This window comes from Odocoileus virginianus, chromosome 5 (assembly GCF_023699985.2).
Source record: "Odocoileus virginianus isolate 20LAN1187 ecotype Illinois chromosome 5, Ovbor_1.2, whole genome shotgun sequence".
Classification (NCBI taxonomy): Eukaryota; Metazoa; Chordata; class Mammalia; order Artiodactyla; family Cervidae; genus Odocoileus; species Odocoileus virginianus.
The window spans coordinates 11,903,494-11,923,852 of record NC_069678.1 but is presented as its reverse complement, the minus strand read 5'-3'; the positions used below and the strand labels follow the sequence as shown (position 1 = coordinate 11,923,852).

General features: G+C 56.4%; 3 protein-coding genes across 8 annotated transcripts in view; 2 read left to right on the top strand and 1 right to left on the bottom strand.

The window, feature by feature from the left end:
* GBA1 (glucosylceramidase beta 1) overlaps positions 1 to 4,301 on the top strand; it is an 18,281-nt gene extending 13,980 nt beyond the window's left edge. For both annotated transcript variants that reach the window (XM_020912385.2, XM_070467463.1), the window contains 8 exons: positions 54 to 200; positions 421 to 554; positions 768 to 940; positions 1,170 to 1,407; positions 1,950 to 2,174; positions 2,853 to 3,016; positions 3,420 to 3,536; positions 3,636 to 4,301. In XM_020912385.2, the coding sequence (XP_020768044.1) occupies positions 54 to 200; positions 421 to 554; positions 768 to 940; positions 1,170 to 1,407; positions 1,950 to 2,174; positions 2,853 to 3,016; positions 3,420 to 3,536; positions 3,636 to 3,741 (1,304 nt within the window). In that variant the 3' untranslated portion in view covers positions 3,742 to 4,301. The remainder of the gene's footprint in view (positions 1 to 53; positions 201 to 420; positions 555 to 767; positions 941 to 1,169; positions 1,408 to 1,949; positions 2,175 to 2,852; positions 3,017 to 3,419; positions 3,537 to 3,635) is intronic.
* MTX1 (metaxin 1) lies at positions 4,297 to 9,262 on the bottom strand. Its single transcript, XM_020912387.2, has 8 exons — positions 8,771 to 9,262; positions 7,720 to 7,789; positions 7,510 to 7,589; positions 5,858 to 5,950; positions 5,540 to 5,722; positions 5,336 to 5,412; positions 4,746 to 4,900; positions 4,297 to 4,643 (listed from the first exon to the last, which is right to left on the bottom strand). The coding sequence occupies exons 1-8, from the start codon at positions 9,185 to 9,187 to the stop codon at positions 4,429 to 4,431; spliced, it is 1,290 nt and encodes a 429-aa protein (XP_020768046.2). The 5' UTR covers positions 9,188 to 9,262; the 3' UTR covers positions 4,297 to 4,428.
* Positions 8,966 to 20,359, top strand: THBS3 (thrombospondin 3). Of its 5 annotated transcripts, none has more exons than XM_070467459.1 (24): positions 8,966 to 10,322; positions 11,324 to 11,530; positions 12,167 to 12,423; positions 12,528 to 12,630; positions 13,451 to 13,477; positions 13,683 to 13,765; positions 13,854 to 13,905; positions 14,039 to 14,187; positions 14,552 to 14,692; positions 14,933 to 15,010; positions 15,382 to 15,534; positions 15,742 to 15,852; positions 15,944 to 16,051; positions 16,348 to 16,507; positions 16,840 to 16,958; positions 17,099 to 17,147; positions 17,256 to 17,325; positions 17,432 to 17,625; positions 17,788 to 17,966; positions 18,076 to 18,124; positions 18,304 to 18,500; positions 18,745 to 18,917; positions 19,829 to 19,968; positions 20,057 to 20,359. In XM_070467459.1, the coding sequence occupies exons 1-24, from the start codon at positions 10,244 to 10,246 to the stop codon at positions 20,113 to 20,115; spliced, it is 2,937 nt and encodes a 978-aa protein (XP_070323560.1). In that variant the 5' UTR covers positions 8,966 to 10,243; the 3' UTR covers positions 20,116 to 20,359. The 5 variants fall into 5 exon arrangements, with proteins under 5 accessions (XP_070323560.1, XP_070323563.1, XP_020768153.1 ...); XM_070467460.1 differs by lacking the exon at positions 8,966 to 10,322 and adding an exon at positions 10,334 to 11,074; XM_020912494.2 differs by lacking the exon at positions 17,256 to 17,325 and having other exon boundaries at positions 8,968 to 10,322; positions 17,095 to 17,147.

Below are 20,359 nucleotides of genomic sequence, written 5' to 3'. Positions count from 1 at the left end.
TGGAGTTTCTCCCCTGTGCGCTGACGGCTTTTATTCCCTGTGGATGTCCCCAGGGTTGCTGTTGACCCTGCAGCCAGATCAGAAGTTCCAGAAAGTGAAGGGATTTGGAGGGGCCATGACAGATGCTGCTGCCCTCAACATCCTTGCCCTGTCACCTGCTGCACGGAATCTGCTACTCAAATCGTACTTCTCTGAAGAAGGTGAGGAGGAAAGGGACAGGATGACATAATGCAGTTGACACTCTGACCTTTCCTTTGACCCTAACATCCACCCATCCCTGACATTTGGGTCTCTGTTAATGCCCAGGGGGAAAAAAATTGTCCTATCCATCCGCTGAGTGCGAGGGCCCTCCAGCTCAGACAGTCTGCCCTTTACCCTGTACCCAAGTTCCCTTTGGCCCTGACTCAGGAATTTCTGCAGGAATTGAATACAATATCATCCGGGTCCCCATGGCAAGCTGTGACTTCTCCATCCGCACCTACACCTATGACGACAGCCCTGATGACTTCCAGTTGCTCAACTTCAGCCTTCCAGAGGAAGATGTCAAGCTCAAGGTGGGCACTCTGGCTGCCTCAGGCCCCAGCAGCATTGATGCCTGGTGGTTGAGGGGCCTTAGGCTAGAGCAGTTTGCAGAGAGACATAGAACTTGCCCCTGCCCTCACTTGGGATGGAAGGGTAGAGGCTGATGGCTAGGCCAGATACACTGGTTGGGCCAGTCTGTTTATCTTCCAACTCTGGGTGTCTCTCCTCACCACCTTTGTTTCCAGATACCACTGATTCACCAAGCTCTGGAGTTGGCCAACCGCTCTGTCTCACTCTTTGCCAGTCCCTGGACATCACCCACTTGGCTCAAGACCAATGGGGCCGTGAATGGGAAGGGGACACTCAAGGGCCAGCCAGGGAATCTCTACCACAAGACCTGGGCCAGATACTTTGTCAAGTAAGGAAACAGCAGGGCCATCGGGTCTGGACCAGCCTCTCCTCTCAAACACCCTAGTCTGCGTCCCAACCCTTGACCTGTTCGGCTGCCAGATCTCAGATCACCTTTCTACCTTCTGGGCCTTTCAGGCTTAGGCCCCTCAGTTTTCCTCATTCAGTCCGACCTCCTAGTCCCCAGGGTCCTGGTCTCCTTTCTTGGCCGTGATCCCTCACCCCCTTTCTCTTGCCAGGTTCCTGGATGCCTACGCCGAGCACAAGTTACGGTTCTGGGCAGTGACAGCCGAGAACGAGCCTACTGCAGGGCTGCTTAGCGGGTACCCCTTCCAGTGCTTGGGTTTCACTCCTGAGCACCAGCGAGACTTCATTGCCCGTGACCTGGGTCCCATCCTCGCCAACAGCACACACCGCGACGTCCGACTGTTCATGCTGGATGACCAGCGCCTGCTGTTGCCTCGCTGGGCCCAGGTGGTAAGGACCAGGACTCCCGTGGGTACCTGGTTGTTTGGATGCTCAGTTGTGACTGACTCTTTTTTGACCCCGTGGACTATAACCCTCCAGGCTCCTCTGTCCATGGGATTTCCCAGGCAAGAATACCAGAGTGAGTTGCCATTTCCTTCCCCAAGGGATCTTCCTGACCCAGGGATTGAACCTATATCTCCTTCTTGGCTGGCAGATTCTTTACCACTGAGCCACCTGGGAAGCCCTTAGTACCCTAGCGACCCCAAATCCAGCATCCAGATGATTAGCTCCCGAACAGAGTGCCTTCCCTGCCCCAACTTTTGATTCCTAGAGTATCCTGGCTGGGGCCAGGTGCTCAGATGGCACTCCTGGGATGCTGGGGGTGACCCCCCTCTGGATCTCCAGAGCCCCAAGAATCTCCCAGGTTGTCATTTTAAGTTGTGTTCATCCTGCACCCACCTCTCAGGTTCTAGTGCCTCTTCCAGATCCCTTGTGTAGGGCCCAGGCCCCATGGCTGTGTCTCCCAGTAGCCCTTCCCTTTCTCTGTACAGGTGCTGGCAGACCCAGAAGCAGCTAAGTATGTTCATGGCATCGCTGTGCATTGGTACCTGGACTTCCTGGCTCCAGCAAAAGCCACCCTGGGGGAGACGCACCGCCTGTTCCCCAACACCATGCTCTTTGCCTCAGAGGCCTGTGTGGGCTCCAAGTTCTGGGAGCAGAGCGTGCGGCTGGGCTCCTGGGATCGAGGGATGCAGTACAGTCACAGTATCATCACAGTGAGCCACCTCAGTCTCTCCTTCCACACCGCAGACCACCTTGGACCCCTCACTAATCTCACCAGAGGCTGATAGGGGCCCTGCTCTCCAGCTTTTCCCCAGCTCGCTTACTCTTTGGAGCAAAGTTTGGGGATTTCATGATGTCTTCCCTTCAGAGATCTGTGCACCCCGTCACCTTGTTCTGAATGCTTGAGCAGTTGTATCTGCCTCAGATTTCTCAGTTTCTCTGGTGATGCCTCTGTCCTCAAAACCCCTCCCTCCTTAGATTTTTAGTTTTTGGCTGTGCTGGGTCCTCGTTGCCTCTCGGGCTTTCTCTCATTGTTGCAAGCAAAGGCTACCCTCTAGCCTTTGTGCACAGGCTTCTCATTGTAGTGGCTTTTCTTGTTGTGGAGCACAGGCTCTAGGCATGCCAGCTTCAGTAGTTGTGGTGCATGGGCTTAGTTGCCCCACGGCATGTGGAATCTTCCTGGATCAAGGATGGAACCTGTGTCCCGTACATTGGCAGGAGGATACTTAACCACTGGACTACCAGGGAAGTCCCCTCCTTAGATGTTAAGGATATAAAACACTCCCCTCCCAGGGCAGAGGCCCCACAGCCCATCTCCCTCATGTGACACTTCACTGTATTCACTGGGGGCCCAGTGTGGAACCTTTGTCTCTGCCCTGTTCCTACCCTAGAACCTGCTCTACCATGTGGTCGGCTGGACTGACTGGAACCTCGCCCTAAATCCTGAAGGGGGACCCAACTGGGTGCGCAACTTTGTTGATAGCCCCATCATTGTGGATATTGCCAAGGACACATTTTACAAACAGCCTATGTTTTACCACCTTGGCCACTTCAGGTGAGTGGAAGGTGGGCACTCCCACTCCATGCCAGGCCTAGCATCTCCTGCACTGGGCTTGTATCATCCACTGTGAGGGAGCAGGAAGGTGTGGAGAGTGGGAACCTTGGGAGGCTCGCATCTGTCCCTTTTGCACCGTATAGGTAGGAAGTGACTAGATGGCATTTGAGACAGACAATTCCTGAATGCCTGATGCTGAGGCTAGGAGGCAGGAGGGCAGGGCATACCTAACTGCATGGCTGGAGGCCTGGAGAGTTAGGGCAGATCTTAGGAATGGTTCTGGGGGCCGGTGTGGGGGTGGGCAGGGTGGTGTAGATGGTAGGGAAGGTGACTTCTCAAGTGGGAGACTGATGGAAGCTACCCTCAGGGCTGGGGTCCCTGACAATGCCTGTTCCCACTCCAGCAAGTTCATCCCTGAGGGCTCGCAGAGAGTGGGGCTGGTTGCCAGTGAGAAGAGTGACTTGGACACGGTGGCACTGTTACGTCCTGACGGTGCTGCAGTTGTGGTCGTGCTGAACCGGTGAGAGCAGCGGGGCCTGGGGCCTGGGGACTGGGATGAAGACGAGACAGTGAGCTTGGTGGGATCACACACTCCGCTTCTCCTCCCTGCCTCTTCCAGCTCCTCTAAGGATGTGCCTCTCACCATCAAGGATCCCGCCGTGGGCTTCATGGAAATTGTCTCACCTGGCTACTCCATTCACACCTACCTGTGGCGTCGCCAGTGATGGAGCTGATAACCACGCTTGTGCCTGGGCTCAGCATGGACATTAAAGGGACACAGTCAGCCCACATGCCGTCTGTGGCTACAGAGGGTACAGCAGGACCAGGGGGAGCTTAAGTGACGTAAGCCCAGAGGCAGTGGTTTGGGTGACTCATTCTCCCCTCTAGTTGGTGCCAGGGGCTGGAGGCCCCTAGGGAAAGGATCGGGAAGCCCCAGTGGTCCTCCACCCCCGTGCTTCTGTGAGCGTGTGCTATGCACTGGTTGCCTGTGGAAACTGGGCCCGGGCCCAGGGTGAGCTCACTGTCTGTACAAACACAGGGGTGGGGGGTGGGGTGGATGGAGAGAGAGGTTAAGGAAAGGAAGAGACGAGGAAAGCCGGACCCAAAAACTGGGAACTGTTTGTCTTTCTTGGAGATGCAGAACCAGGCCTATGCAGATGTCAGCACCAAGGCACAGGCCGTGAAAGAAGCCAAGCACCAGAGGGTAGACTCAAGCACCAGATGGCCCCCCTGGTACCAGCTAGGAAAAATGGCAGCTTCTTAAAAGACAGAATGTCTGATCTCAGTCCATGTGAGCAGTTTTATTTCAGGGGGGGTGGCACCCCATTTCCACCATACCAACAATGGGGAAACACAGGAGCCTCTGGAATGCATGACAGTAGAAAAATCAGTCCCGAGAGCATGAGGATAAATCACTCCTCTTCATCCTCCTCAGCCATGCCCAGGGCCTGGGTGCCTGGGGCCCGGGCATGTGGTGCCCGCTGGATGGAGACAATGCCGCTGAGCAAGGCGTAGCCGGCCATGGCTGCCAGCCCCGCCAACACGGTCAGGATCTGGTTCCGGCGCCGGTACGGCTCCTCCTCAGTCTCTGGGTTCGCTGGTGTCTGGCGTGGAGGTGGTGCCTCAGCTGAGGGGAGAGGAAAGGAGGTGGGTGGGAGGCTGGTTCTTGGATCCCTGCCCACTCTCCCCAGGACTAGCACCCCCACCTTCCCACCCATCCACCCCTTACCTCCTTCCCAGGGGAAGTATAGGCTGAGGATGTGGGTGCAATAGGCACAGAGATTGTGCAGCCCCCGCAGGTGGGCCTGCAGCTTCCCACTGGGCAGCTTCGCCTGTTGCAGCAGGGCCAGGTAGCTGAAGACGAAGGCATCCAGGGAGGCGGGGCTGCAGCAGAGAGAAAAGAGTGGGATGGAGAAGGGGAGAGGTGGGGTCAGAGGAAGAGTCGGCCCTGGGAAGATAGGCTCTGGGCAGCGGGGGACCACCGGGGGAGAAGAGGACACATGGCTCTGGTCCTGGTGTGGGGAAAGTGCCCCAGGTGGCGCCAGCCTGGCCTTGAATGGGACTCTATCCCAGGGCTGCATAAAGGGCACATTGAGTGCCCCACAGCTCAGCAGGCCTGTCCTGGGCCTGGCGGCCCTCCCACCCTCCTGTACCACTGAGGCGGCTCCGGCCCCACACACAGCCCTACCTTCACCAGACACAGTGTCTGTGCCGAGCACCTCCTGTCCAGAGCTTGAGCCCCCACCCTAGCCCCTGTGGCTACATTTGAACCTCTATCTTCTTCCAAGCCACCTATGACTCCCCTGGAGTGAGACTCACGCATCTCCAAAGAAGAATTTCTGAGAGCCCAGGCGCTGAGAGAGAAGAGTCAAGCATTCTCGGGCCTCCTGGTATAGCTATGGGGAGGACACAAGGTCGGCTCGCGGCTGCGGGGTGGGTACCGCCTCCCCTCCCAGGCACTTGCCCCCTCCGCCATCATCCTGGTGGCTCCTGTCATACAACACCCTCCTGTCCCAGACGTACCTCCTTCTCCAGCTCCTCCTCATCCTCAGGCCTGTGCTCCCCACACAGCAGCTGCAGCCGTTCCATGTACTGCCGCTGCATGCGGCCAGGCAGGAAGAAGTTGAGGGGAAAGGGCATAGCCTCTGCATACCACTTCCGGGTCACTTCTACATAGTTCTTGGCGTCTACCCAAAAAGTATGTATCTGCATTGGGTATGTAGGAAGGAAGAGGCTGGTCTGAGCCACTGCACCTGCCTGACCCAGGGTGGGATTCTGGTTCGTTCCCGTGCTGGGTGTGTGTGTGTGTCTGTGTGTTTCTGTGTAGGCCTGGGCACTCACCAGCACTGGGAGCAGCTTCTCCTCCAGCAAAGACATGAAAGCCAAGGTGTCTGCTCCTTGCCGGGCTGACAGGTCGTAATCGGCATTGTACTTCTGTGGAGGAAACGTCCACAGTGAGAAGTGGATGCTGGGGGACTGCAGGGACACCTCCTCAAGGAGGGAGGCCTCTTGACTGGCACCACCCACCTTGACCTCTGAGCACAGCAGAGGTAGAGCAAGGAGCTCTTCTTGCGGAGGCCCCCTCGCCTGGGCCCAGTCAGTAGCCTGTTGCTGTTGGCGGAAAGCCTGGACCTTGGAGCCTGCTGGCCGTCAAGGTCCCGCGCCCACTGGGGGGAGGAAGGAAGGCCCAGCCACAAACCAGGAGCAGCTCCCAGAGTTTCCACGGAAAGCTGGCGGGATGCCTGCTGACGGCAACTTTCTAACAGTAACTTCCCCAATCCAGACACCACAAAACTAGCAGAGCAGAGCTCAGATGCAAGTTGGGCCTTAATCAATGCCTCAGAAACTAGGGGACGCCATCCTCATGCTCCCGGGACCCAGTGAACCCATGTCGAGGGTTCTCTGGCTTGTTCTCTCAATGCTCAGCTCTTGGCCATTTCTTGTTTCATTCCATGGTCCAGGCGCCACCACCACACACACATTCCAACCATACCCCCAGGTCTCAGGCTGCCACACCTTCCTAGGTCCAGTGTCTGCTCCTCAGCGCCCTCCTCCACATCCTGAGTAAACTTTGTCCCCAAGTAACCTCTTGAGTGTGATCGTTAAACCTCTCTGAGCCTCATTCTCCTCCATGGAATAGGGGTAATAATCTTTCTCTCAATATGGCTGTGGTAGGAGAAAACTAGAAACAGGGAAAGCTGTGCTCATATACAAGGAAACAGTGGCCCAGTCCCGCCAGGAGTTTTAGCTTTTACCTGGATCCCTTCTCTCCATTCCTCTCAAGCCTCCATTAATTCCCCAGTTCCTCCACCTTTGGGAAAGTAGAAATGAATAAGAGGGGTCTACTTCTGACAGTATGTTCCCTTTTGGAACCAGACCATGAAAGCTGGAAGAGCCCTGAAAAAGTATCCTGGCTAAGCCCCTGGTCTTACAAATAAGCTCACAGCTCTGATAGATTAAGCAATTTGCCCAAGGTGGCCACATAGCCAATGACAGAGTGAAAAGCACAGCCTGGGCCTCTCTAGTCCTCTTGTAATGCCCTTTCAACTTTCCCATCGTGGTACTTGGCCTTGTCCATCCTGAGCCCCGTATTATAAAGCCTGACCTGGTCCCTGAAAAAAGAGCAATGGCCCTTAGAAATCCCTCTGATCTCATCTTCCACCCCCACCCCCCCGCCACTGGTTTCATCTTTGAGGGCTTCATCTGTTATTTCCTACTCTCCCTTCCATGTGTCAACAGCCTGTTCATCTCTCCCTCCCTGCCTGGCAGGCAGAAAGCATTGTGCCTCCAGCTGTCTTGACAGTGGCCTAGTTGAATTTCTAGCCTACTGCATCACAGCAACATGTCTGTGTCGCCTCCACAAGACTACATGCCCCTTGAAGCCCTGGGTCACCTGCATCTGGTTTGGCATACACTCGGTACTCAATAAATGTGTGTGGCACTGAACTGACTCAACTTCTCTCGCTGGCAGTCACCCTACCCAAACCACCTACCTCTTTTCGAAGGTGGGTGATGATCTTGTGTGGTACTGAGATGACCTCTCCATGACTGGTCCGAAGGGCCGGCAGAGTTCCTGACATTGAGAAAGAAGTATGTCCACCAGACCCTTAGCCACCTATCCACACACAGACACAACACACCCTTGTCTGTCAGCTGCACTTCCCCTGGTACACTCCCTTCCTCACCCCCAGAACACTGGGTACCTGAAGGACTCCGCCAGGGGTTGGTGATCTTGTGCACCTTGAGTGGGGCACCAGTAAATCTGGCATAGGTCTGCAGGAAAGGAAGCAGAAGGCAGAGAGGCCAAGGACATGGCCCACACAGGGGAATCAAGGCGAGAAATAACATTTATTGAATACCTTCTGTGCTATGCTCTACACTGAGGGATTGCTTCACATGAAAAAGGTAGACATTATTGTTCCCATTTTACAACAGGCAAACACAGGGCTTAGAGACCTTATGGACATGTCCCTGATTGCAAATCAGTCAGGAAAACCCTTCCTTCTTATATCCTCTCCTGCCATCTACCTGGTGAACACCTAGCCTCACTCAGAAGCACTGGCCATTCCTTCTTGGGCAGTCTGTTTGGTCTGTTCCTACTTATACTTTGGCATCTGAACATTTTATTACACTTGTCTGCTGATGTTTCTAACTTTATGTAAACAATTCCAGGGGAGGGACCAAATGCTCTTCATCTTTGGATGCCAATGTTTGGTATCTGGAAGAGGCCTAATACCTTGAAATGAGTAGAGTGAAAATGAAAATGAGTGAATGAGTCAAACTAGTTATAAAGCTCTTTCTACAGAGCCTTAGCTGTGGGTGGGCCTTTTGGTTCAATAAACAATAACCTCAGTAAATGGCATTGAGTGAGAAGGAGGAAGAGGAGATTGAGGAGAAGGCAGTAATGCCAAGCCGGAGAACCTTGAGATCATCCAGCCGTTGTAAACCTCCGGATGAAGAAACGGCGCCCAGAGAGAAGGGACTGCCCCAAGGTCACAGAGCCAGTAAATGGATGTTTAAGAACTAAAATTCATCTTCTGAACCCCCGACCAGGCCTCTTCCCATTGCTAAACAAAACCTAGGCTACCAAGGCACCGTACAGAGTTCATACCAGCCAGGCACGCTCTTTGATTGCCTCAGTTTACCCCACAGTGCCCGTACTGAGGCACCCTGGCAAAATTCGGATGACCGGCTAGTCCGGCCCCCTCCCCAGTCCTCCAGGGCGCAGCAGAGAGCGCCGGCGCCACCCCTCACCAGCACGGCCAGGCTGTCCAGGTCCACTGACGGCAGCCCCCAGCCCCCTGACCAGCAGAACAGCTCCATGGGCGCCGCCATCTTGCCTGCCCTCTGTCCCGGAAGCACCTCCCCCTGCGCTTCAGCCCTCCACTGTGTGGATCCGCCCCCCTCCCTTTCGGCAGATCCTGGTCGGGACCCAGGGGAGGCTGTCAGGAGGGCGCGGCTTGTCCAGGCCCGAGAGGCGGCCTGAAAACGGCGTGGGGCGGAGCCGAGGGCTTCTGGGGAGGGCGGCCGCCGCCTGATCCAGAGGTGCCTCCCGAAGGGGGGAAGGATCCTCAGCCCTCCACGCCTTGGAGAATCAGGGCACCCCGATAGAGGGGAGCCCTGAACACCCGAGGACGCGGTGGGAGCAGGAGAAGGGGATTTGTGCTCCATGACGGGTTCTGGGGGCTCTCGCAAATCAGCAAGACGTCTGGGCTGCTCTGGGGCCCCTCAGGGCTCGGCCCCCGAGCGGGGGCTGCGGGGGGGGGGGTCCCCCGAGCCGCATGTTTTCCACAGCGCGTTATGTTTGGAACCAGCCCCGCGCCTCTTGTTGCCATGGAAACAAAACAGGGGCGGTGGCGGCGGCCGGAGCGAGGCCGGGCTGGGGCCTGTGTGTGTGGGGGGAGGGGAGGTGGGGCTCGCGGGCTGTTGCCTTGGTAACGGGAACTGAGGCGCCCCTCCACCTCATCCGGGTCACGGCCTGTCCGCCAGTACCCCCCAGTGTTCCCAGTCTAGCCCCCGGCCCCTGGCCGGTCCTCTGGTCTACTTCTGTCCTTGGTGTCCCTTTCCTCTTTCCTGATTTCTTCACTCCAGCCTCACTGACCACTGTTTTAGGCTCTCCCTCCAGTTCCCACCGGACGCTTCCAGATTCCAAGCTTTCCTAGGAGTGAGGGGAAGATGGAGGCAGAAGCACAAGTCATGGGACCCCCGCCAACCCCCCATCCTGATGAAGAGCACTTGCTCTATCCGAGCAGCAAACTTCATTCCATACGGACATCCCCTGGGCACTATAGCAAGCTAGTTTCGGCCACTCCCTTGGAATTCTCTCATGCCAGCTGTGGAATAATGCCCACTGTCTGACACTACCCCTGCCAAGGGTTCCTGCCTTCCCCAACTGTGGCTTCCAGAAAACAGTAGCATTCGGTAGCAGCCCCCAACAGCGAGATGCCTGGAGATGCGGAGAAAGGGAGGCACCTGGGGGAGAGCACCATCAGGGAGCGGCAGGAGGTTAGGAGGCCTCCAGGACGTTTCCCCGTGCCCCTGATTCCCGGGGCTGGGGATGTCTCCAGGGTGATTGGCAGCTCTTTGTTTCAGCCCCCCCTCACCGCCTGCCGGGCCCCCCCCTTCAACTCCCCCTTCCAGTCCCTCCGCCCCCCGCTCCTGCTCTCCGCCTAGCCTTTTCCCCTCCCAGCCGCCTGCCTGCCAGGGGTAGTGAGCCGGCTGAGCGGCATGGAGACACAGGAACTTCGGGGGGCCCTGGCTCTTCTCCTCCTTTGCACTTTCGCGTCTGCCAGTCAGGACCTGCAGGGTAAGCCTGTACCAATCCTCTTAGCCCCTTCTCTGCCTCCTCCCCATTTGCCCCCAGCCGACTAGCAGGGAACATGTGGGCAAAAGGAGAGGGGAGAGTCCTGAAATTGAATCGGAGGGAAGAGTTGATGAAATTATGGCCCTATGGGGGAGGAGTTGACACTAGAAGGTGGTGGATGAGTGGGAGCTGGCCAGGGTCAGCATGAGGCCAGGGCAGAGGACTCAGGGGCTGGATGCTAGCTCGGGTTGCCTGGCTGGGTTGGTGTCTGAGCATCCCCAGGCACCTCAGGGTCTGGGAGAGCAGCTCAGAGGTGGGCTTCTTCCACCCCTGGGTGCCTGGCTGCCTAAGTACAGGATGGGGGTGGGGAGCAAGAGGTCTGGGCTCTCCTGGAGGTCTGGTGGTGGGATGGGCCTGTGGGTGTGGGAGAGGTAGTTGGAGCAGATGACACAGGCACAGATTCTTTACTGGCTGAAAGGGAAACCACAGATTGGCCAGGACACAGGAGGCAGAGGAGCTGGGTCCTACGTTCCTGTGGGAGAGAGCCAGACAGTAGGAGGGTCACAGCCTTCAGTGGGCAGCTGTTCTCATCTAGACCGAGTGCGCTGAACCCCCAGGATGGGAGGAGGGGCACTGAAGTGTGGGATGAGCCAAACCCAGCGGTGCGAAGAGAAACCGCCTTCCCGTTTCTGTGCTGTGGGCACCAGGTGCTTCTTCTGCCGGAGATCAGCACAGTGACTCCTTTGCGCCACCTGGTGGGAGCATCTCAAGTTTGTGGGGTTCTGTTTCTATATTTTCAAGTGAGCCTCAGGCCTGCTGGTTCCCAGAGTGGCAGTAAGGGAGGCCCAATGCCTTGTCCTCTGATAGCTACAAGGGTTGGATTTCAAGGGGTAGTGAACACTATGGGGTGGGGATAACGGATGCCCCACCCCTGAAGGCTCAGAGGAGAGGGCAGGCCTTAGCATTTGACAGGGCTCTGACCTTGATCATCCCTGCCTGGCCAGTGATCGACCTGCTGACGGTGGGCGAGTCCCGGCAGATGATAGCTGTGGTGGAGAAGATCCGGACCGCCCTGCTTACCACTGGGGACATCTATCTCTTGTCCACCTTCCGCCTGCCCCCCAAGCAGGGTGGTGTCCTTTTTGGCCTCTACTCTCGCCAGGACAACACACGATGGCTGGAGGCCTCTGTCGTCGGCAAGATCAACAAAGGTAACTAGTGGGCATCTCCTTTCCTGCAATGATGACCCCTTTGAGCACTCTTCCTCATCCCCATTCTGAGCCCTCTTAATTCTCCTTGGGCTCCACTGGGGACTGAGGACCCATCAGGCTATGTCCAAGCACCAGGGGCACCTGGTGCTTAGGAGGTGCCTCAGGAGGCCAGGCACCCAAGAAATGGGGTGAGGCATCTGTGGCTGTGGGGAGTTGTATGTGGGATGTCTGGGGGGAGGGGAGGCTTGTCTCTGTGCCCCAGCAGTGGTATAGAGGTCTCTTAGATCCCTGGAACAGTTCAGGGGGTATGGAACCAGTTGCCATCCTAGCAGGGGATAGAGTGGCCTCATATAATCAGATGGCATGATAGAGTGGTAATGGATAGATAGGTCGATCTGATGACACTGAAGGATAGAGGACAGAGTGATCCGATGACACTGAAGACTAAGAAAGTCCTAGTCGTTGAATCAATTTGAAAAACATTTTTCATGTACCTATTATGTACAAGGTATTGAGAGATAGCTGAGTAAGCACTGACAGCCCTAGAGATGTGGTATTCAGAAGAACTGATCCAAGGCTCAGCTGGGAGACAGGGGACGGGGGACAGTGCGCATACTGACCTCCCCTTCTGGGCAGTGCTGGTGCGGTACCAGCGGGAGGATGGCAAAGTGCATGCAGTGAACCTCCAGCAAGCAGGCCTGGCTGACGGGCGCACACACACGGCTCTCCTGCGACTCCGAGGTCCGTCCAAACCCAGCCCTGCCCTGCAGCTCTATGTGGACTGCAAACTGGGCGACCAGCATGCTGGACTTCCGGCACTGGCCCCCATTCCTCCAGCAGAGGTCAGTGGGCTGGAGATTAGGACTGGACAGAAGGCTTATTTGAGGATGCAGGTGAGCAGAAAAGGAAGACCCTCTGAGTGTCGGTGAACAGTTTGCACCGGTGGGAGGAGGAGTTGGTAGGTCCTCCCCCATGACAATGTTTCTCTCCCCCCCAGGGCTTCGTGGAATCCATGAAAATGATTCTGGGTGGGTCCATGGCCCGGGTTGGAGCCCTGAGTGAGTGTCCATTCCAGGGAGACGAGTCCATCCACAGTGCAGGTAACACATGCTTCTGTGAGCTGGCATCCTGGCCCCCAGTCTTGCCATCTTTGATACTTTCCATCCTCTTGACCTTTCTCCCCCTTAACACGAGTTCTTTGGGCTCACCTATTCCTCATCTATTCCTGGGGCTTCTTGACTCCGTTACCCCAAATCTCCTTCACCTCTGACTCTGTGGTCTCCAAATAATACATTTCCAGGAGGCACAGGTCAACAAAATCTCCATTAAGGTCATCCTGCCTATCAGGGTGGCCAGAAAAATAGAAAGATAAAAAAAAAAAAAAGAGTATAACTCTGAAGACCTTTGAGTGGGGGTAAGGAAGGTAGTGGCTTGGTCTTTCTCGGTTGACTGAGCTAAGGGTCTTTTTTAGTTCCCACTGGCATCTATCACCTACCAGCAGTTTCCCTAAGCATTTCTCATCTGCCTGGTCTCTCTGACAAGGATACTCATAGGTTCTTAAGTAAATAAAATGTCCACTTCTCCCAGATATTTCAAAGAGCTCTTGTGGTAGAAGCTTGAGAGGGAGAAAATGGAATGTATTGGGGCCCTGGCCCTGTGTCAGGTCACCTCTAACTTGGATCCCTTCTGCCACAACCATGCCTAGAAACAGGAGGATCTGGGTCTTGACTGTGAGGCAGCTCCCTTAGAGGGACCCTCATCCAGTGGAAGGAGCTGGTGGGACTGGCCCATCACCACTGCCCTCCTACCATTCATACTACATCTTTATTTCAAGGCACCAGCCCTTTTCTCCTTCCTTCTCCTCAACCAGCCAGGCCCCTCCTCACATCTCCACCCTCTGTGTTTTCTTGTCCTCTCTAGTGACCAACGCACTCCACTCCATCCTAGGTGAGTAGGCCATGCCAAGATGAAGGGGCATGAGGGTGGGAAGGAGATACAGCAGCCTGAAGTGAAGTCCTCTTCAGGACTTCAGGAATGGGGTGGGATTTAAAGGTGGGGGGTGGGCAACGGCGGCAGCACTGGCTTATTACCCAGAGAGGGGTCAGGGCTGGTGCCCCAGTTCTGAGCCTTTCTGCACCCTGCACCCTAACAGGGGAGCAGACCAAGGCCTTGGTCACCCAGCTCACCCTCTTCAACCAGATCCTGGTGGAACTGCGGGATGACATCCGAGACCAGGTTTATTGGGCCGGTGAAGGGTGGCGCTGAGTCTGGATGGGGTGGCAGGTGCCAAGAGCTGACCTCTGCCCATCCTTCTGTCTGCCAGGTGAAAGAAATGTCCCTGATCCGAAACACCATCATGGAGTGTCAGGTGTGCGGTGAGTGGGAGAGTAGGGGAGGGCTCCACATGGCATCAGTATGCTCCGCACCCCCAGGGCTTTAGCCTCCACTTCTGGTGAACTAAATGGTGACCTCTGGGTGGCTTTGACTGTGTCCAAACCCACCCCCCAGGCTTCCACGAACAGCGTTCCCACTGCAGCCCCAACCCCTGCTTCCGAGGCGTGGACTGCATGGAAGTGTACGAGTACCCCGGCTACCGCTGTGGGCCCTGCCCTCCTGGCCTACAGGGCAACGGCACCCACTGCACAGACATCAATGAGGTGAAGAGGGCCCTTTCTGGAAGGGCATAGAAAGCTGGGGTGAGGGGCTTAGCAGAGGCCCAAGAAGGTGGGGTGAATGTTGGTCATTCAACATCAGAGGAACCTGGGGTTGGAGACCAAAAAAGACAGGAGAAGGGAAGGAGACAGGTCTGGGACAAAGACTCCAAGGTCACGCAGGGAAGGCGCTGGGAGCTCGGCAGGGGCATCATGAGAGGGCCGGCCAGAGGAGACCCACAGGAGGCCAGGATGGGATCAGAGCACGTTGACGTTGGGGGAGGGGAGGCCTGCAAACAGGGAGACCAGGAGCAGTGGTCCTGGGGTCACAGGCACGGACCTGACCCCTTCTTTCTCATCTGATCCCCAGTGTGCTCACGCGGACCCTTGTTTCCCGGGCTCCAGCTGCATCAACACCATGCCTGGCTTCCACTGTGAGGCCTGTCCCCGAGGCTACAAAGGCACACGGGTGTCTGGTGTGGGCATTGACTACGCCCGGGCCAGCAAACAGGTCAGGGTGGGCAGAGTACGTGGACGAGAGATCTGGGCCTTGCAGGGATAGGCGCTACAGGGTTGGATGTCGAGCCCTTAGGATAAATGGGATGAGGCTCCTGGCTTACCTGCTAGCTTTGCCTTGGTTTTGGGTCTGGGCTTCATGTCTGTGTTCACAGATAAGGCCATACAAGTGCTCTCTTCTATACCTGAGGAGACCCAGAGTAAGTCTGGTTCTACCCCAAGTCTGCTCCTTCAGGTCTGCAACGATGTTGATGAGTGCAATGATGGTAACAATGGTGGCTGTGACCCAAACTCCATCTGCACCAATACTGTGGTGAGCTGAACACTCTGCATGCATGGGTGTGGGACAGTGCAACCCCCTCCTCAGATTTCCTGCTCCCCTCCTCCTTTTCTACCCAGAATGTTATGCATGGTAGGTGATCCACATGGACTGGTTTGGAATGCTGATTTTGCCTTACTAGCCTTTAGCAAGTTATTTACCTTTACTGAGTTTCAGCATCCTCCCTTGAAAAACAGGGCTCTTACTCTCCTTGAAAGGTTGTCAGGAGAACTAAAGGAGATAAGTGATAGACCTGGACTGTCATCTGTGAGGGTCCCTCCTACGTGCCTCGAGAGATGGGAATAATGTTGGTCGTGGTGGGCTGACCCTCCTTCCTGAGACACCGCCTCCCTCCCTCCTCCTAGGGCTCTTTCAAGTGTGGTCCATGTCGCTTGGGCTTTGTGGGTAACCAGAGCCAAGGCTGCTCCCCGGCCCGGACCTGCCACAGCCCGGCGCACAGCCCTTGCCACGTGCACGCTCACTGTCTCTTTGAGCGCAACGGTGCAGTGTCCTGCTCGGTGAGCGAGGCCTAGGGTTCAGAAGAAACAGGGGATCTGGGGAAAGGGGTCGGGCTCAGGACCACGTCTGGGGACTGGCATGGGGGCTTGCATGGGAAAGGGAGGTGGGCTGGGCCCAGAAACTGGTTGGTAAGAATAGAGCCTGAAGAAGGTGGGGTGCAGGGAGCCAACCCAGAGCACTAACTCCCACCCTGGGTGTCGCCCCAGTGTAACGTGGGCTGGGCCGGGAATGGGAATGTGTGTGGCCCCGACACGGACATCGATGGCTACCCGGACCAGGCACTGCCCTGCATGGACAACAACAAACACTGCAAGCAGGTGCAGGGGGCAGGCGGGCGAGTGAGGGCAGGGCGCCCCAGGCTGGGTCAGAGCAGAACTCACCCGTCCACTTCCTCTCCCTGTCCTTTAGGACAACTGCCTTCTGACACCCAACTCTGGGCAGGAAGATGCTGACAACGATGGCGTGGGGGACCAGTGTGACGATGACGCTGACGGGGACGGCATCAAGAATGTCGAGGTGGCTCCTAGACGTCTTGCCCCTTACAGCTCCTCGGCAACTCTGTTGCCTTATCCCATAACCCTGTCCCCCTTGGCCACCGGCAGCTCCCAAGGAAGGGCCCCAGAGCTCCACGTTAGGGAGGCATAAGCCTGGTACCCAGAATGAGGTGGACTACATGGGAAGCTGGGTGGGTGGGATTGCACCACACCAGTGGACCATCACAGGAGTGGCGACTGTAGACCAGGGTGCAGGGACAAGGATGGTGCAAGGTGGCCAGTGGTTCAAGGGAGGCCTGACTCTGCCTCCCACCCCAGGACAACTGCCGGCTGTTCCCCAACAAGGACCAGCAAAACTCAGATACAGATTCATTTGGTGATGCCTGTGACAACTGCCCCAACGTTCCCAACAATGACCAGAAAGACACAGATGGCAACGGGGAAGGGGATGCCTGTGACAACGACGTAGATGGCGACGGTGCAGGCCTGGGGCTGGGGGGGTGGCTGGGAACCCCATGAAGAGTCCGGATAGGGTAGCAATGAAGCAGGGAGGCTGAGAATTCCGGAAGGGTGATGCTTGGGGAAAGTCAGACTGGGTGAGAGGTTACCTGTGGCAGATGTCAGTGGGCACGTAAAGGAGGGTGTGGGGCTAGGCTGGGAGTGGGCAAAAGGATGAGACGAGCTCCAGGCAGATTTCCTGACCCACTGTCCTCTGGGTGGGAGACAAAGCCCAGGACTTTCACCAATCCAGAAGATAAGAGTGTGACTATGTTCTAGTGGTAATCCTGTGTGACCCCCATTATATTCCAGGCATCCCTAATGGACTGGACAACTGCCCTAAAGTCCCCAACCCCCTGCAGACAGACAGGGATGAGGATGGGGTGGGAGATGCTTGCGACAGCTGCCCTGAAATGAGCAATCCCACCCAGGTACAGGGGAATGGAAAGGGCAGGGAAGGGGTGGGTGACTGGTGGACGAAGCCCAGCCCTTTGGACGGGAAGTGGTCAGGTCACCCTCTTTAGAATTCTCAAAAGGAGATGGTGAGAGCAGGTCCCTCTCTCTCAGACAGATGCAGACAGTGACCTGGTGGGAGATGTCTGTGACACCAATGAAGACAGGTAGGGTTTGGGCCAAGAGATGGAAATTTAGGGGATACTTTACCTTCCTCTAGTATGTTCTCAATCCCCTCTAGGGTCCAACTTTAACTCTCCACTACTGTTGAGCAGGAGGCGGTGCCCATAGTCTACCTCCCATTCCTACTGCTGAACCTCCACCTCATCTGGCTGACTGCAAGGGGTCTGGCTGAATGGAGGGTATACCCCAGAGAGATTCCTAAGCAGAAGAGTGGGGAAGGATGCGGTACCTTTAAAAGCCTTTATTTGGTGCCTGTTCTTCTGGACAGTGATGGGGATGGACATCAGGACACCAAGGACAACTGCCCACAGCTGCCCAACAGCTCCCAGCTGGACTCAGACAACGACGGACTTGGAGATGAGTGTGATGGGGACGATGACAATGATGGTGTTCCGGATTACGTGCCTCCTGGTCCTGATAACTGTCGCCTGGTACCCAATCCCAATCAGAAGGACTCAGATGGTAAGGCTGGGGCTGCCAGAGGATTGGACTGCTGTGGGGTTTGTTCAAGGAGAGGTGGCAAGCCTTGCTGGGGAGAGGTTGGCACCTCAAGGCCTGAGGTGGTAGTGTTGGCTAGTGGCAGTGGCCAGGGCCTCGCTGAGCACCTGGCTTCATCCTGCCCAGGCAATGGCGTTGGTGATGTGTGTGAGGATGACTTTGACAACGATGCAGTGGTCGACCCCCTGGATGTGTGTCCTGAAAGTGCAGAGGTAACCCTCACGGATTTTCGTGCCTATCAGACCGTGGTCCTGGATCCTGAGGGTGATGCTCAGATTGACCCCAACTGGGTCGTGCTCAACCAGGTACTAGGGCAGTGAGCGGGGTGGGTGCTGTCAGACCTGACTAGTAGGCAGAGTCTAGGGAAGGCAGCACACTGGAACCAGGACTTTTGTCTTTACTGCACACCACCAGGGCATGGAAATTGTTCAGACCATGAACAGTGACCCCGGCCTGGCAGTTGGTATGTAAGGGGCACCCAATTCAGCAATTTCAATAATTTCCTAATGGAGGGGTCCTACAGGCAGAGGATGGGCCACTGCCTCCCCACTGGGCATCCCATCCCACCCCCACCCCACAATGGGTGTTAGCAGCTTTGCTACCCCTGCCCCTGATCCCATCTCCCCTCCCACCCACCCCTAGGATATACAGCCTTCAACGGTGTGGACTTTGAAGGCACCTTCCATGTGAACACTGTGACCGACGACGACTACGCAGGCTTTCTCTTCAGTTATCAGGACAGCGGCCGCTTCTACGTGGTCATGTGGAAGCAAACAGAGCAGACCTACTGGCAGGCCACGCCTTTCCGGGCTGTTGCCCAGCCAGGGCTGCAGCTCAAGGTCCCACAGCTGCCCAGATTCCCTAGTCCAGGGCCCTTTCCCAAGGCCTCCCCCACCAATCCTGGGGCCTCCCCCACTGCCTGAGCAGAGGGAAGCCTCTTACCCAGACATCTGGCCTGGAGGTGGGCTCCCTGGGGCTCCAGAATATTCTCCTGACTCCCTTTTCCACCTGCACTTACCAGCCTGTTGTCTTCCCTTACTCCGGTACTGTGGTTGACCCACTGTCTTTACTGATGCCCCGTAGGCAGTGACATCAGTGTCTGGCCCAGGTGAGCACCTCAGGAACGCCTTGTGGCATACAGGCAATACTCCTGATCAGGTACGACTGCTGTGGACTGATCCACGAAATGTGGGCTGGCGTGACAAGACCTCCTACCGCTGGCAGCTGCTGCACCGGCCTCAAGTTGGCTATATTCGGTGAGGGGAGGGGCTGAGCCCTCCCAAGAGACCCCAGGCCCAGCCTTTCCTTCCTTTCCAGCTGGGATTCACCAGTGACTTCCTCTGCACTCACTGCTGTGGTGCCATGGGCCTGGACTGGAACCACCTCTCTCTACCTCTCCTCTCACTACAGACTAGCTGCCCTGGCCCCGCTTGTTTCTTAACATCAGGCAGCCTGGGCTCTGGTGCTGCTAAGGACCTATAAACAATGTTAGGCAAGTCCTTTTGCCGTGCTGTAAAATGAAGGTGTATCTGGGAGCCTCCAAAGGCCAGGCCAGTCTGTGGAGAGGCACATCAATCCACCTCATCACTAGTCCAGCCCAGAACCTGCCTCATCAGAGTCTGACAGGAAGGGATCATCATTTACAGAAGAGCCAACGGAAGCCCAGACTCCGCACTGCACCTCTTAGTAGCCAGCCTGAGGCCTCAGTTCAGCTCTCGGTCCACAACTTTGCATTTCCTAGTTGGTGGGGATGACAGGGAAGGGAGGGGAAATGGCCCAGAGCCCGGAGTGCAGGGACTTGGGTTGGTTCCCCTTTAAGGTGCCTGGGGCTGTGGGGCGCCAGGGCAGGGGATGGTGGGGGTGGACTAGAGCCTGGGAAGCGGGTGACTTCACCCCCCAGCCCATTGTACTCATCGTCATGGCAACCCAATCCTCGCTCGGAATGCGGCTGGTGCTTTGAGATGCAAAGGGGGCTGGACAAAGAGCCAGGGGCCCCAGGCCTGAGAAAAGCACCCCTCCTTCCCCCCTTTCCTTCCTCCCTTTTCCCCACCTCCCTTCTCTCTCAGGCCCGGTGAGCCCTAGGGGGGTTGGGGATGAACAGGGCTGGGTAATGGTGGCGCAGTGCCCACTAGCACCTAGCACCAATGGACACTCCTATCCCGGACAGGGTGAAGCTATATGAGGGTCCCCAGCTAGTGGCCGATTCTGGGGTGATCATTGACACATCCATGCGAGGGGGGCGTCTTGGTGTATTCTGCTTCTCCCAAGAAAACATCATTTGGTCCAATCTCCAGTATCGATGCAATGGTGAGGCTCTAGACGGAGATCAGCCTGACCTCTCGTGCCCTCACAGGAGAGTCACATCTTCTGACCTTAATCATATCTCCTTTCTCAGACACAGTGCCCGAGGACTTTGAGCCATTCCGGAGGCAGCTGCTTCAGGGAAGAGTGTGAAGAGGTGGCCACTGGATTCAGAATCCTGATTTTAGACCCTCGGGCCTTGGGGTCCATCCTGGAGTCTAATTTACAGCCCCTCAGCTAAACACCGACCCTCCTCTGGCACCCACCACGAGTTCAGCCCCAGAGGGGTGGTGACCCCACTGTTCAGGAGATGGGAAGTTTTCAAGGGGGTATTTCTCAGGCACTAACCCCAGGAAAGATAACAGCGCATTGCCATAAAGTTTCAGTTCTTTTCTAA